The 16,729-nt window shown below is 37.4% G+C and overlaps 1 protein-coding gene across 2 annotated transcripts in view; it reads right to left on the bottom strand.

The window, feature by feature from the left end:
- Positions 1-5,358: 5,358 nt before the first annotated feature.
- SLC15A2 (solute carrier family 15 member 2) overlaps positions 5,359-16,729 on the bottom strand; it is a 33,141-nt gene continuing 21,770 nt past the window's right edge. For both annotated transcript variants that reach the window (XM_028110656.2, XM_028110657.2), the window contains 9 exons: positions 15,969-16,050; positions 15,277-15,411; positions 13,952-14,116; positions 13,757-13,803; positions 12,116-12,226; positions 11,552-11,648; positions 6,578-6,724; positions 5,877-5,981; positions 5,359-5,535 (listed from right to left, as the gene is read on the bottom strand). In XM_028110656.2, the coding sequence (XP_027966457.1) occupies positions 5,359-5,535; positions 5,877-5,981; positions 6,578-6,724; positions 11,552-11,648; positions 12,116-12,226; positions 13,757-13,803; positions 13,952-14,116; positions 15,277-15,411; positions 15,969-16,050 (1,066 nt within the window). The remainder of the gene's footprint in view (positions 5,536-5,876; positions 5,982-6,577; positions 6,725-11,551; positions 11,649-12,115; positions 12,227-13,756; positions 13,804-13,951; positions 14,117-15,276; positions 15,412-15,968; positions 16,051-16,729) is intronic.

The raw sequence follows: 16,729 nt of genomic DNA, 5'->3' as shown, positions 1-16,729 counted from the left end.
TATGTCTTCTTTGAAGAAACGTCTGTTTATGTCTTCTGCCCATTTTTAATAGGATTATTTGTTTTTTGGGGTGTTGGGTTTTATAAATTCTTTATACATTTTGGATACTAACCGTTTATCAGCTATGCCATTTGCAAATATCTTCTCCTATTCCATAGGTTTCCTTTTAGTTTTGTTGACTGCTTCCTTTGCTGTGTAGAAGCTTTTTATTTTGATGAAGTCCCAAGAGTTTATTTTTGCTTTTGTTTCGCTTGCCTCAGGAGACCTATCTAGAAAAATTTGCTATGGCCAATGTCAGAGAAATTACTGCCTGTGCTCTTTTTTAAGATTTTTACAGTTTAGGTGCCACATTTAGGTCTTCAATTCATTTTTGAATTTATTTTTTGTGTATGGTGTAATAAAGTGGTTTAGTTTCATTCTTTTGCATGTTGCTGTCCAGTTTTCCCAACACCATTGGTTGAAAAGACTGTTTTTTTCCCATTGGATTTTCTTTCCTGCTTTGTTGAAGATTAGTTGACCATATAATTGTTATTTCTGGATTTTCTATTCTGTTCCACTGATCTATGTATCTATTTTTTTTAAGATTTTATTTATTTTTGACAGAGAGACACAGCGAGAGAAGGAACACAAACAGGGGGAGTGGGAGAGGGATAAGCAGGCTTCCCGCCGAGCAGGGAGCCTGATGCAGGGCTCGATCCCAGGACCCTGGGATCATGACCTGAGCTGAAGGCAGACGCTTAACTACTGAGTCACCCGGGGCCCCTATGTATCTATTTTTGGCCAGTACCATCCTGTTTTGATTACTACAGCTTTGTAATATAACTTAAGTCTAGACTCATATACCTCTTGACCTCTAATATTAGAAAATCCCAGTACTAGTCCTTGAACCTCTTCCCTGTATACATTCACTTCCTGGGATATCTCATCAAATCTCATTCCTTTAAATACCATTTATATACTGATGACTCTCAAGTTTATATTTCCAGCTCCAGCCTCTTAACTAAACTTCAGATTCATGAAACTGCCAGCTCAACATCTCCAACTGGACACCAAATTGGCATCTGAAGTTCCACATACACAAAACAAAATTCTTTGTTACTTTATGCCCCACAAGTACTCTTAACCCTACTTTTCCTACTCCCCCCAAATTGCACCATCATTCATCCTCATTACTCAGGACCCCAAAGCTAAGAGTCAACATTGATTTCTTTCTTTTAAACCATATATGCAAACCATACTCAAATCATGTCAGTCCTACTTAAAGTTCAATTCCAAGTCAAACCATTTCTTCCTACTTCCACTGCTACAACCTTGTCCAAGTCACAATTGTTTTTTGCCTGGACTATTACAAAAGTCTTCTAATTGGAATCCCTGCTTCCATTCCCTCCTGCCTACAGACAATTCTCCACTCAGCAGCCAGAGTTACCCTAACTGTAGAATCAGACTGTGTCATTCCCATGTTCTAAACCTCCAATGGTTTCACATCTCACTTAGAATAACATCAAAATGTCTTACCATAATCACAAGGCACACATCATCTGGTCCATAGCTTCTGCTAAATGCATCCTTTACCTCTTTAAATGTTATTGCAGCCCTGTAATACTGTCCTTCTTCTTCTTCCTCAATATACCATAACTTCTTCAAGGCCTCTGTACTTTGTAGGATCTTTACAGTCAGTAAAGATAAGTGAGGTAACCTCCCACACAGGTAGAGTATATTATTCATTTTTGTTTTGCCAGTACTTAATTTGGTGAATGGCACATAGTGGAACTCAAAGATGTATTTGGATAAGCAATAGCTTTCTTAAAACCTGGAGATTTGAGGCAACCATCTGGTTGGAATCTAAGCTTATATTATGGTATAGATGCCAAAAACATCTAATGTTACCTAAGGCTATATTTACAGAAGTATATGGTTTAGAGAAAGGCTGATCTTAGTTCTTCTAGTCAGACCACTTCTGGAAGTGTATTTGGCTCTAGGTATCACATCTTAAGAGGGATTCTGAGCCACTGCTACATTTTTTATTTTTTCTTTAAATTCAATTTCGTTAACATATATCGTATTATTAGTTTCAGGGGTAGAATTTAGTGATTCATCAGTTGCATATAACACCCCATGCTTATTACATCAAGTGCCCTCCTTAATGCCCATCACCCAATTACCCCACCCCCCCACTTCCCCTCCAGCAACCCTCAGTTTGTTTCCCAGAGTTCAGAATCTCTTATGGTTTGCCTCCCTCTCTATTTTCATCTTATTTTATTTTTCCTTCCTTTCCCCTATGTTCATCTGTTTTGTTTCTTAAATTCCACATGAGTGAAATCATATGGTATTTGTCTTTCTCTGACTTATTTTGCTTAGCATAATACCCTCTAGTTCCATCCATGTCATTGCAAATGGCAAGATTTCATTCTTTTTGATGGCTGAGTAATATTCCATTATATATATATATATATATATATATATATATATATACCACATCTTCTTTATCCATTCATCTGTCAATAAACATCTGGTGCTCTTTCCATAGTTCGGCTATTGTGGACGTTGCTGCTATAAACATTGGGGTGCATGTGCCCCTTCGAATCACTATATTTGTAGCCTTTGGATGAATACCTAGTAGTGCAATTGCTGGGTTGTAGGATATTTAACTTTTTGAGGAACCTCCATACCATTTTCCAGAGTGGCTAATATATTTTTCAGAAGAGGTAAAACAGAGTATTGAAAGATGTCCTGTGAAGGCCCATTAACAGAACTGAGAATCTTAAACTTGATGTATATCCACTTGATGACTGAAGAGACATAAAAGCTCTCCCCAAATAGCAAAAAATCTGCCACATGAGAGGGGGTTATGCTTATTCTTGTTAGCTATGAAGGAAAGAACCAAGGGTAGGAGGTTTCAGAGAGGAAGGTTTCAGTTCAGCATAGTGAAGAATTGCCTACCACAGTTTTTCCCAAACCAACGTTCTTCAGAATACTATACCATTTGAGGCTAAACAAAGTGTCTTGTGTTTTTACTGCAGAATTTCCCAGAATCTTTACTATGAAAGAGGATATAATATGCCTCATTCCCAAAATTTATTTGTGCATAGAAACTTTCATTCACAGAGAACTAACTTCTCTTGAAACAATACCTCACAGGACAGATTGAGTTAAGGCTGCTCAAAAATAAATAGAATATCTTCTGAAGAAGTAGGGTCAGGTTCACAGCACAATATCTGGGGAAACTGAATGGTGTTGCTGTCACTTTGTTATTTCTGAAACCATGGTCACTAAAACTAAAGTATGTAACACTTGGGAAACTGGAGCAACTTCTCTTATTTGTTATATTTACTATGTGAGATTCAACACAGTTCTAGATGACAGAGCAAAACCAACGGAAATAAGGCTATATGGTATAGTGGTTTTGAATTTTTTTCCCTAGAAATACACAGTAGTGTAATGATATCCCCATGCCTGTCCACTGGTTCATTCACTGCATGCAAGGTAATGTTTTTCACCTTTTTAATTAACACAGAAAAAAAAACCCCTCATGTTCTACCACTCTTGTACTTCCCTACAGATTTTGATGGGATCTTTATATGGGACAAGCCCCTCCACCTAGCATCACCATTTTACAAGCTTAAACCTAGAATGCTGTAATTTTTTTTTTAGTAAACAGGGAATTCCCAGGCCTAAATGAAGAAATGGCATTTAAAAGTTATGGGACCAATGAATGGATAAAGATATATATATATATATATATATGATATAGAGAGAGACTATTATTCAGTCATAAAAAGAATGAAATCTTGCCATTTGCAACAGCATGGATGGAGCTAGGGTGTATTATGCTAAGTGAAATAAGTCAGTCAGAGAAAGACAAATATCATATGATTTCACTCATATGTAGAATTTAAGAAACAAAACAAATGAATATGGTGAGCAGGAAAGAGAGGCAATCCAAAAAACATACTCTTAACTATAAAGTACAAACTGATGGTTACCAGAGGGGAGGTGGGCAGGGGGATGGGTTAAAAAGGTGATGGGGAGGGGTGCCTGGGTGGCTCAGTCATTGTCTGCCTTTGGCTCAGGTCATGATCTCAGGGTCCTGGGATCGAGCCCCACATCGGGCTCCTTGCTTGGCAGGAAACCTGCTTCTCCTTCTCCCAGTCCCCCTGCTTGTGTTCCCTCTCTTGCTGTGTCTCTCTCTGTCAAATAAATAAATAAAATCTTTAAAACAATAAAAATAAATAAAAAGGTGATGGGGATTAAGGAGTGCACTTGTGATGAGCACTGGGTGTTGTATGTAAGTGATAAATCAACAAATTGTACACCTGAAATGAATATCACACTGTATGTTAACTAGCTGGAAGTATAATAAAAACGTGGAAAAAGAAATTAAAGTTATGGTAAAAGTAAAATAGGAAAAACTTATCAAAACAGACCAACTACTTTGAGGCTGAATAGGGTAATAATAAAAAAAGGAAGTTGGATTCATAAAAATATTGTTGTTATTAAATATCTGTTACAATAAGCAAGAAATGATATAATAATAAGAAAAAGCTGTCCCAACAACATTGAAAATGCATGGTTGGAAAATTATCATTAGTATCCATAAAACTGTCCACAGCAAAGCATAATCCAGCTGAAACACTGTAGTCCCTAAGAAAAATGTGTACTAAAGAAGACTCAACAGGATTTCTACAATTTATACTTCAATTTGGTTTCCAAAGATCTATCAGTATGAAGAAAGGGGTGTTTGGGTTAGTAGATAAAATACTTCTGTGTATTAATAAAATGTCATTTGTTTCCTACTACCTGGACTGAAAACTTTACTAAGGTCTTATCAAACCTGGATAGCTGACAGGCCAGGCCCTGAACCAGATTGCACCATAAATACCAATTCTTGAGGTCCTAGTGAATAGTACAATTATGTTGCTTATGAAGAAACTTGAAATGCCATTTCTGTAATTCTGCAATTTTACCCCTGAATCAATCCCTTAAAAAGTGGAGTCATCAGTTCTAAATGGCAAGTAAAGGGATTCCCACATAACTTTGCATAACCCCAGAGACTAATTTCAATTACACATTTGTGTTTTTAATGGCCATTTAGAAATGCTAGGCCTGCTTCAGGAATACTACACAATGTTTACAGAGTTTAGTAATTAATGGGAAGATATAGAGTCTCAGGGGACTTGCTCTTTAATGTATTGGAATATCCAGTCCTAGAATTGCCTCTATCATGAGAGAAAAGTGGAGATCAGCTCAGATACAATGCTACTTCTCTTCCCTAACCAAATAGAAGAAAAAATGTCTTAGGATGGGTGATGACCAAGACCAAAGCCCAGAATTGGGGTCTAGGAAGAGTCCGGGGAGCCATTAGAGCTTTGTCTTCTTGGTCTCCAGGTTGATCATGTTCCCTTGGGTAGGGGAAATCTGCTTATCCGCTGGCTCCTGTAAATCCTCTGGCTTTGTAGGAGCATAATAGTAGCCCATGATGGAGAAGATCAGGCAGACCACCAGCAGGAGACAGGAAAACAAAATGAATTCAGCCCACTGCAGGAAGAAATAAATATAAAAGAAGAATATGAAGAAACTTTAAATGGATCTTCATAGGATGAGGACTAGGGAGCAGACTGACTCAGGGTCATCAATGTAGGCAGAAGTTTGTTAAAACAACAATGGCTTCACTGGCCTCTCCTCATATGGCCTACGGTGGCCATGATTGCCACTCTTACATGTCCATTTTCCTGGCAAAGTCTGTTTATATGTAACCCATCTTACACACAGCACTGAGTGGGGAATGTGGGGGCAAAGGGGTGGGGTAAGAGGAAGGAAAGGAACTTGGAAGGGGAATCTTGGGTAGACACAGACTCCTGCTTGCATCAGATCCATACCTGTACCAGGCCACTGAACTGTGCCACAACAAGCACGATGATATTCCCAGCTGCGACTGTTAACAACCAGGCTGCCTGGAGTACAGATTTCATGCTAGAGGGAGCCTAAAGAGAACACAGGTTTGTGAGTAAACAAACTCCCTAACACCACCCGATGACCCACGCATCTGTCCAGAAAACTTTTCCCACAAGTTTCCAAATCTGAACTCCTTCCCCCTCCAACTTCAGCTAACATGTTGATTCAAGGGGTGATAATAATGTCAACAGTAATAATAAGATGGACCTCTTAATTGAATATTTAATTCATGATATCATATAATCTTTATTATACCCTAGGAGATAAATTCTATCAGTATTCTTACTTTACACATAAAGAAAAATAGCATTAGAGAGATAATTAACTTGCTCAAGTTTACACGATAAGTTGTACAATCAAAATTTGAACTTGGGCAATTTGGCTCCACCATCCTTATTCCTAAAGTATGCTTTCCTAGATCCCAAACAGCATCAGTTACTATGCTGCACTGCCATGATCCTGGGAGTCAAGATGACTCTGTTCAGGGTCATATATATGAAATCTAAGACCAAAAAATATAGAGGTCTTGGCCAGGATCACATACCTATTTAAGGCAGTGCGAAGATTAAAATTCATTCTTCCCTGAGCAATATATCCACCTCCACTTTCACTTGCAAAAACCTACCTGAGAATAAGAAAACTCAAGTCCTGTGACAGAGAACATGACCTCCCCCGCTGTAACCAGGGCATATTGTGGTAGCTGCCATGCAATGGACAGTTTGTTGGTAGGAATGTCTTCCATTTTCCAGGCCTGAGGATCATGATTGGTGCTCTTAGTGAGGAAAAGAAGAGATGGGCTTATCAGCAGTCTCAGGTAAATATTCTGATCTACAGCATTCTGTGATATACCGATCCCCTCTTTGTATTTTTATCCTTCAAGAGATTGAGCAAATTCTATACAATTTCAGTTTTTTGAAATTCCTTTTGGTAACACTGCCCTCACTTATCTGGCTTCAGTCACTCAGATACCATTATTGACTGAGTCCTTCAATGGCAGAATATTTTGATATTGTAGTTTGGATTTCCACTGTTTGACCTATAGGTATTTTGATCCTGGCCAACATTTTAAATATAAAATGGCATCTGAATTATACAAACACAATGAATTTTCAGAAAGCACATTCTTGAGAAGAGTTTAATTCCTTGTCCAATTTTCTATGTAAGTACAATTAAACTGTTTTTAATTTTCCATTAAAATTTTTATTTTACTAAAATTGCTTTTATCAAAATGAATTATTTTCTTAGTAAACCTTAAAGATTTTGTTGATCAATTTTGAAAAATCTATATCAAATGTTGCCTGCTATTTTAAATTCTATTTATTGGCCATCATTTTTAAACTCAAATCTTACACATTTAAATTATGTCAAAAAGGCAATTTTTGGGGTGCCTGGGTGGCTCAGTCATTAAGCGTCTGCCTTCGGCTCGGGTCATGATCACAGGGTCCTGGGATCGAGCCCTACATCGGGCTCCCTGCTCCGCAGGAAGCCTGCTTCTCCCTCTCCCACTCCCCCTGCTTGTGCTCCCTCTTTCGCTGTGTCTCTCTCTGTCAAATAAATAAATAAAATCTTAAAAAAAAAAAGAAAGAAAGGCAATTTTTCTGTAGAATTTTGGTCAAAAAGAACTTTTTCAGGGTCAAATTTTTGTTGCTTATCTTACCAAATATACATGATTAATCTTTATTTCTTTGTCTAGAAGTACTTTTACTATGCAGGTTTTTAGCTATGGTTGGTTTTATTTTATATAGTCTATGTCTACTAATATTTGTTATAAAGAGGATAAAAATTCTAAAATTATATGTATTTCTTGGAGTGAAACCATTATTAGGTAGTGGGTATAATATCTAAAATATTATGTGATTAAAATGGCAGTTAAAACATCAAGATCAAAAGGCTCTGGTATCCAGATGTCCTTGATTCTCTGAGTCAAAGGGCCATTTCGGTTCAAAATAGGAAGGTAACTTTTGCTTCAGTTGATACTGTGAACAATACATGGGCATATGTTTGCGTTTTCTTAGGCTAAGGGAAGACCATGACCTGAACTTCTAAATCAAGGTCACATACTCAAATACCCACGGGCAGATAATTAAGAAAATGAAGCCGGCTGAATGGGAATGATGGGGGCTGTGGTAAAGTGGATAGCACAGGCCCCATCTAAAGGATAGAGCCACTATAGCACCAGCCAACTGACATGGTAATTCCTGTTATTAAATCTTCTGATTTTGTTTTTAAGAAATGTTAAGAACCCAGCTTCTTAGGTGAAATCTCCTGAATTTTAATATTGTCAGTTACTAAGGATTATTATTACTTTTGTCAGTAGTGTGCAGGCCAAACAAAACAGGACTATGGAAAAAACTGGGCCCCCGGGCTCCAATTTGTGGTCTCTACTCTAAATGCTTATTAGATCCTGGCATTCAGAAACAATATATAGGACTTCTATCCTGAGTATCATATAAAAGACAGAACAAATGATAAGTGGAATAACAGGAATACAAGTATAATGGGTTGAATTGTGTCCCCTTAAAACTCGTATGTTGAAGTCCTAACCTCTCTACTCAGGGTGAGTCAAGCAGAAAAGCCACCATTTCTCTTTGAAGAATGTGAACTTATTTGGATACAGGGTTGTTGCAGATATAATTAGTCATGTTAAAATGGGGGCATTAGGGTGGGCCCTAATTCAATATAACTGGTATCTTGGTAAAAAAGAAGAAAACTGGCATACAAGAAGAAGTCCATATGAAGATGAAGGCAGAGATTTGGGTGATTTTTCTACACATCAAGGAATACCAAATGTTGCCAGAAAACCACTATAAGCATGGAAAAGATTCTTCTTCACAGCCCTCAGAAGGAACCAACCCTACCAACACCCTGGTCTTGGACTTCTTGCATTCATGACTGTAAAACAATAAACTTCTGTTTTTAAGCCACTCCACTTGTGGTACCTTGTTACAGCAGCCCTGGAAAACTACCACTAGGTTGTTTTATCATCTGAACATTAATTAAGGTAATATATCATATCAATAGAATAAAGGACAAAAACCACATAAGTATCTCAATAGACATAGAAAAAACATTTAACAAAATTCAACCCCCCTTCATGGTAAAAAACAAACAAACAAAAACTTCAACAAACTAGGAATAGAAGGCAACTTAACCTACTAACTGACGTCTATGGGCATTAAGGAGGGCACGTGATGTCATGAGCAGTGGGTGTTATATGCAATTGATGAATAATTGAACTCTACATCTGAAAGTAATGATACAATATGTTAATTAATTGAATTTAAATAAAATAAGAAAAAAATAAATGATATATATGAAAGACCCACAGTTAACATACTTAATGATAAAAGACCAATTGCTTCTCCCTCTCCCCCCAGGAGAATGTCTGCTCTCACTATTTCTATTCAATATTTTATTGGAGGTTCAAGGCCTGGCAAGTAGTCAAGAAAAAGAAATAAAATGCGTCCATGTTGAAAAGGAAGAAGTAAAGCTATTTCTATATAGATGACATGGTCTTGTAGTAGAAAGTCCTAAGGGATCCACTAAAAAAACTATTACAACTAATAAATGAATTCAGTAAGATTCCAGGATACAAGATCAACATATAAAATCAATTGGTTTTTCTATACACTTGCAATGAAAAATCTGAAACTGAAATTAGAAAAATGATTCCATTAACAGCAGCAGCATGGGGCACCTGGGTGGCTCAGTTGGTTAAGTGCCCAACTCTTGATTTCGGCTCAGGTCATGATCTCAGGGTTGTAAGATCCAGCCCCGTGTCCGGCTCTGCACTGGGCTGGGAACGGAGCCTGTTTAAGATTCTTTCCCCCCCCCTCCCCCCCCCGACCCCTCCACATGCTCTCTCTCCCTCTCTGACACAAAAACAACCAAAAAACCCTGATAGTATCATAAAAAATAAAATGCTTACAAACAAATTTAACAAAGTAAATGTAAAACCTATACTCTAATACATTGTTGAAAAAAATTCGATGTTAAAAAAACCTAAATAAATGGAAAGAGATCTCATGTTCATTGATCAGAAGACTTAATATTGTTAACAATATTCCTCAAAATCACCTACAGATTAAACGCAATCCCTATCAAAACCCAGCTGGCTTCTGTCTGATTCTAAGCTGATCCAAAAACTTATATGGAAATCCCTGGGGCCCGGAGTAGCCAAACCAATCTTGAAAATGAAGAATAAAGTTGAAGGACCTATACTTCCTGATTTTGAAATTTTCTACAAAGTAACAACAGTCAAGATAGTGTGGTACTGGCACAAGAACAGACATATAGATCAATGGAATAGAACTGAGAATCTAGAAATAAGCCCTCACATTTATGGTCCACTGATTTTTGACAAGAGTACCAAGGCCACTTAATGGGAGAAGAACAGTCATTTCAACAAATTGTGCTGGGACAACTGAATATTCACATATAAAAGAATAAAGTTAACCCCTTAATTCACACCATATGCAAAAATTAACTCAAAATGGATTAAAGACCTAAATATAAGAGCTAAAACTATAAAGCTCTTAGAAGAAAACATAGGCACAAATCCTCATGACTTTGGATTAGGCAATGGTTTCTTAGATATGACATCAAAAGCACAAGCAACCAAAGAAAAATAGATAAATTGAACATCATAAAAATTAAAAACATTAGTGCTTCAATGGACAACATCAAGAAAGTTAAAAAAATAACCTATTGAACAGGGAAATATTTTTAAATCATATATTTGATAACAGACATATCTAAAATAAATAAAGAATGCTTACAACTCAATAATAAAGAACCCAATTAGAAATTCAGCAAAGGATCTGAATAGACATTTCTCCAAAGCAGGTATGCAAATGGCCAATAAGCACATGAAAAGATGCTCAACATCAGTAGCCATTATGAAAATACATATCAAAACTACAATGAGCTACAATTTCACACCTACTAGGATAGCTATAAAAAAAACAAAAACAAAACAGAAAAACAAGTATTGGTGAAGATGTGAAAAAATTGCAACCCTCATACACTATTGGTGGGAATGTAAGATGGAATTCTCCTAGGGGTTCCTCAAATGTTTAAACATAGAACTACCATGTGATCCAGCAATTCCAGTCCTAGATATATACCCAAGAGAGGTGAAAATATATGGCCACACAAAAAGTTGTACATGATGTTCATAACAACATTATAATAGCAAAAAAGTAAAAACAACACAAATGTCCATTAACTGATGAATGGACAAATAAAATGTGTTACATCTATACAATGGAATATTATTTGGTAGTAACAAGAAATGAAGCACTGATACATGCCTCAACATGAATGAACCTTGAAAAATATGTCAAATGAAAGAATCCAGACGTAAAGGGCCACATATTATATCATTCTATATTTCTATTATACGCCTGCTGCCAATGTTATCTCTTTTAACATACCTTCTAGAGACCTTAGTAGGCTTTCTAAAGTCATGATAGAACCTATCACTTTACACTAGAAATAAGTATGTGATCACAGGATAAATTCAGATCCAAATATAGATATATAAATATAGAAACAGTTACATGCAAGGAGAGAGTAGGGGTGGCCATGAGCTACTTACATTAATAATAACAAACAGATAAGCTGTACCAGGGTCTAGTAGACCCATATTCAGTGAAAAGTTCTTATCTTCTGTTCTACAATGTACCACAGGGTATCTGGAACGGGACAATTTTGGTTAGAATAAACACCACAGCCTAGAAAAGCACTCCCATCTCCAGGGGAAAGACTGATCTCATCTCTCTACTCAGGGTGAGTCAAGCAGAAAAGCCACCATTTCTCTTTGAAGAGAAGTCTCTAGGAGTGAATTATCTTTACGCCAGGTTTTTCTGCCGCTGATCTGAGCTCTTCATTGCCTATCAGGTATTTTTTTAAATCTTACATCTAAATAAAGAAGGCACAAATCATCTTTTTTTGTGGATTTCAGGCCCTAAGTGTTTTCATTGAATTCTTATGAAATTTTCTCCTCCAAGTCTTCTGAATTAGTGGAACAGTGTAAAAAAGTGAACCTGAGTATACTCAAAATGAGCTGAGATATACCTAATCCCCTCACCTATATGCAAATAAAACATTTAAAAAACAGTTGTTGATAAAAGTAAAATGTCCACGAGGGTAATGCTCTTACTCTCCACTTTGTACAGTTGTGTAAGCAGACACACCATAGTCTTCACCAACACTGAGGGAGATATCTGTACCCAGGGAGATGTTGACCTCTTTATGTAAAGTATTAACAAACCTAAGGGTAGAGACATTGTTACACATCAGACAAACCTTTATAAACAGGGACACCTGTTTACCACTATATCCCCAATGCCTAGAACAGTTTTTGGCACACAAAAGGTCATGTTATTTATTGTTAAGTGGATGAATAAATGAACTCACATGTAAGAAATAATCAGTAGTCTTAGTTATCCTTAACTTTATCTTTCCTGAGGTATTAGTTTTCCATCTGCCACACCCTCACGTCATCTCTAGCTAGGATGGACACTATCATGATCACCCATGGCAGTCTGAGTCTCCTCACTAATCCAGCTTAGGTGCATCCAATTTCTTTCCCTTTTATAATGGTGGGATTCATCAGTTGAGACTCCACTAAGAAAAATAATTATGTATATGTATAAATATATATACTAGAATTTATATAAACTGATACTGTATCCTCTTATAAATGAAGTCTGATTTGACTTATGCAAAACTCAGACTCCCAGCCCCTGGTAGGTTGAGTTATCATTTTGGAATCTGCAGACAATCCTGGACACTTCCAGAATGATCTTTTAAAGTGTCCTGAACCTGGATTCCTAAACTGTTTCCTCAGTATGGGTTTTGGTATTTTGATAGCTTTTGTACTAATCTCTGGCCCACAAGATAAGAAGGGCAGTTTCCTCTAGAACCCCTAATGTTGATTCCTGCACTTTAGATAATCCTGCACTAATCTAGAAATTTCCTTTTACTCCTTCTGGGAGCTCCTGTGGTTCTTCTGGCTCTTTCCCCCAGGGAAGTCCTATCCTCACTATTGTCTTACTTATTTTGAACTGTTTACTTTTTCTAAAGCATATTCAAAAGCAAATTATTATGACTGTTCCACCCTTCAGCAAAGTTCAGACATTTCATTAGAAGTTCTCCTCTAAAGTGCTAGTCTCAACAGCAACCACCTAATCTTGATGGCCATAGGCACGTGCATCTCTCTATTTAATGCCTGATTATCTGCTACAGAGAGCAGGTGACCTCTTGGGGGCTCCATCTCTGTAACTTTCTTTAGCTGTCTGACATGACTTTCAGCCTTATCTGGATTCAAAACCAAGTTTTTGACTCCAAAGGTGTTACCTTTACTACACCATGCCTCTACAGGTTTATCATAAAATTATACTTTAAAAACACAGTAAGAGATATTCAACTACCAACCATGAAGGGAGGATTATCTGCTCACTTCTAAATTTTTCTCTGGTGATCACAGAGATGGAAGTACTCAATTATTTTCCTGAGAGCAAAATAAATGGATAAAATTCAACAGAAAGGGATGTGTGCAACAGAGCTCAGGGAGCATATACACATATAGGGGTATCTTTTTAACACACATGGGAAAGCAAGCCTATATGCCTCTCATTGTTCTGGAAAATGCTTCTGACACCAGTGCCCTTGATATTATAGAAGAGAGAATCCATGTACAAGACAAGTAGAATGTGAGGCTGCTTTATCTGAAGCCTCACAGATCAGAAGAGACCAAGATACAAAACAGAGTGGCCTTGGATCTCCTTGACAACCAAACCTTACAGCTGTCATCGCATTGGTTGTTTTGTTTTCTTCATCCTTCACCTATAATGGAGGAAAGTAAAAATCAGTTACAGTTGACAAGGAACTGATAATCAGAAAATCTGATCATCAAGCATATCTTTGGTAAGGTATTAATGAGCTGGTCAAACTCAAATAACAATTTGGACCCTAAGGCTACTCCTCAACTTACCATCATGCTGGAAATGTTTTTTCCATCTTCTAGAATGATCAGACTGTACCAGTTCTTCTCCTCCATAGAATGCTTAGTATAGACAGACAGATTGTGATATTTTAGGTAGAAGTGGAAATCCTGGCTTTTTGTCTTTAGGTGGAGCTGGGCATAGCGTGGCATCTTCTGTAGAATGAAGAAACTGTCACATTCACATTCTACCCTATCACAGGCATCACTGTCTCATAGAATCCCATGGTGGGTGAGCTCATCAGATACTTTCAACTTTGCCCTTTAACCCAGCAATTCTATTTTTAGGAACACTCCATGTGAGAGTAATTAGAGGCATGCATAAGGATTTATGAGTAAGGATGTTCTTTATAGGATTATGTATATTAATAACAAAAACTTAAATACCTATAAGGAAATGCTTCAATAAACTATGATATATCCATAAAATGGAATATCATATGTCCATTAAAATCATGTTCTCAAATTATCTAAGGACACAGACGGATGCTTATGACATGATTAATGTTAAGGAAAAAAAGTTCAATACAGCATATAGAGTTTGACTACTTTTTAGAAATTAGTTTATTTGTGTATACCAATATGCTGATTGATCATCTCTGGGTGATGGAATTATAGGTGGTTTTTATGTCTTTCCATACACTCTCCAATTTTCAACAACAGATGTACATTACTTTTATTGTTAAAAATAATATTTTAAAATAAATATTTCAGGGGCACTGGGGTGGTGCAATTGGTTAAGCATCTGACACTTGGTTTCAGCTCAGGTTGTGATCTCAGAGTGGTGAGATCGAGCCCCGTATCAGGGTCTGCACTTGGCATGGAGTCTGCTTGAGATTCTCTCTCCCCCTCCCTCTGCCCCTCCTGCTCATGCTCTCTCTCTCTCTCTCTCAAATAAATAAATAAATCTTTAGAAAATATAAATATTTCAGAATATGTACAGTAATAGTAGTGAAAATATGCAAGCCAAATCCTTCCAGAGGATGTGATATTAGGAGGCAGTTTGAAATAACAATACAAATTACAACCTACTGAGACCTTACAATGTCCCCGACACTATGCTAAGTGCTGTACATATAATACTTATCCTTACAACAGCTCATGGCGTAAAAATTATTGCCATTTTACAGTTGCTGAAACTGAGGTTTAGAGATAAAATAACTTGTTCAGGGTCTTACAGCTAGGGAATGGCAGAACCAGGAATTGGACTGGGGACAGTTTGACTCTACAAGTGCATGCTTCTAACCACTATATTATGCTGTCACCTTGTTGCATAATCGGAATGTGTTTCTAATTTGTTCAAGTCCATATCTCACCTGAAAGGATCTGATGGACTCCTCCAACAGAGTATTATTTTCATCTCCCAGTACTGTCACCTTCACCTCATCATCTGCCAGATTCAAGGCTTTCAGGAAAATCTCTTGGGGACCAGGCTGCAGTGGGGTCATTCTCTTAGGACAGAGAACACATGTCAGAATTACCAACAAACCTTCCGATACAAGGAGTACACATATCTCAGTCCTACCTCTGACATCCTAGTCCATCTAGTCAGGAGGACACAGTTTTCTCCCTCTCAAGGGCATTTGGCTTAGAAAACTCTGAAGGCAGTTTGGAGAGGGAAACACCAGCTCAGTGCAGCAAGCACTGATGCTACATGAAAAAACTCCATGCTTTTTGACTCAGTTGTGATCTCATACGTCATTCCCCAATGGCTATTCAATCTGCCAAATATTCAAAAGCCTGTCCTCCCAAAGAGATGAAGAGATAGCTTAGATATTAGTGTTGGGGAATTCCTTGACAATATACTCTGAATCACTTAGGTGGGAGGTGGGCCTCATTTTGCATTGCTCTTCTACCCCTGTATCTACTCATTTACCACAGAGAGTTATGATGCATCTTCTTCAAAACAGGTTCTGTGCTAGGTCCCAGGTAATCAGGATTGAACAGGCAGAAGAGTGAACAAAGATACGGTCTTGCCCTCATGGATCTTAAGATTTATTGAACTCACATTAATTTTTATCTCTACAGCTGCAGCAACTGCAAATGCCAGGCTTGCTAGGATCATACCAACAGCCATTTTCCTAAGCGATCTGCAGAGGAAAGGGAGAGACAATTATATGGAAACTGTAGACTGTAAAGGCTAAAACTGAAACCCTCTAAGCCTACCATTAAAGACCTTTCCTGATTTGGTCCCAGCTACTTCTCCCCTTCACACAGCTTTCTTCCTCTACTCATCACACTGAACAGTTCTCTGTTAATTCACCACATTTTCCCACCTCAACTTCTGTTTTTGATGGTCTTTCTATCCATTATGTCATCATACCAAAAAATAATAGTAATGCAGCCAGATTTATTGGACATTTACCAGATTTATTGGACATTTACCAATGTCCATACAGTTATGCCATGAACTATACATTATTATCCCATTTTCTTCTCCTCCATAAGTCTTTCTTGACTCTGGCAGCAAGAAGGACTCTCTTCTTTCTCTATAATTCCCTGGCACTTAGCTTCCCTACTTGCTGCACTTAATATATTTCACTTTGGGTAATAATTATCCTTGCATGTGTTCTACCTCCCTTACTAAACAGTGAACTCTTTCAGCACTCATTTGTGCTGTTATATTTGCATGGCATTGGTGCTGAACTCAGTAGTATCTGCTCAACTAATGAGTAAATGACAAAAGGCCATTTGAATATCGTAATGTGGCCATCAAAAAGAAATTGCTATTAAATCCGGAATTAGAGGAGACTTGAAACCCTCCTCTGT

The sequence above is a fragment of the Eumetopias jubatus genome, unplaced genomic scaffold (genome assembly GCF_037043125.1).
Source record: "Eumetopias jubatus isolate StellerSeaLion01/CBP00866 unplaced genomic scaffold, mEumJub1_p1.0 scaffold_1, whole genome shotgun sequence".
NCBI lineage: Eukaryota > Metazoa > Chordata > Mammalia > Carnivora > Otariidae > Eumetopias > Eumetopias jubatus.
This window is presented reverse-complemented; position numbering and strand designations above follow the sequence as displayed.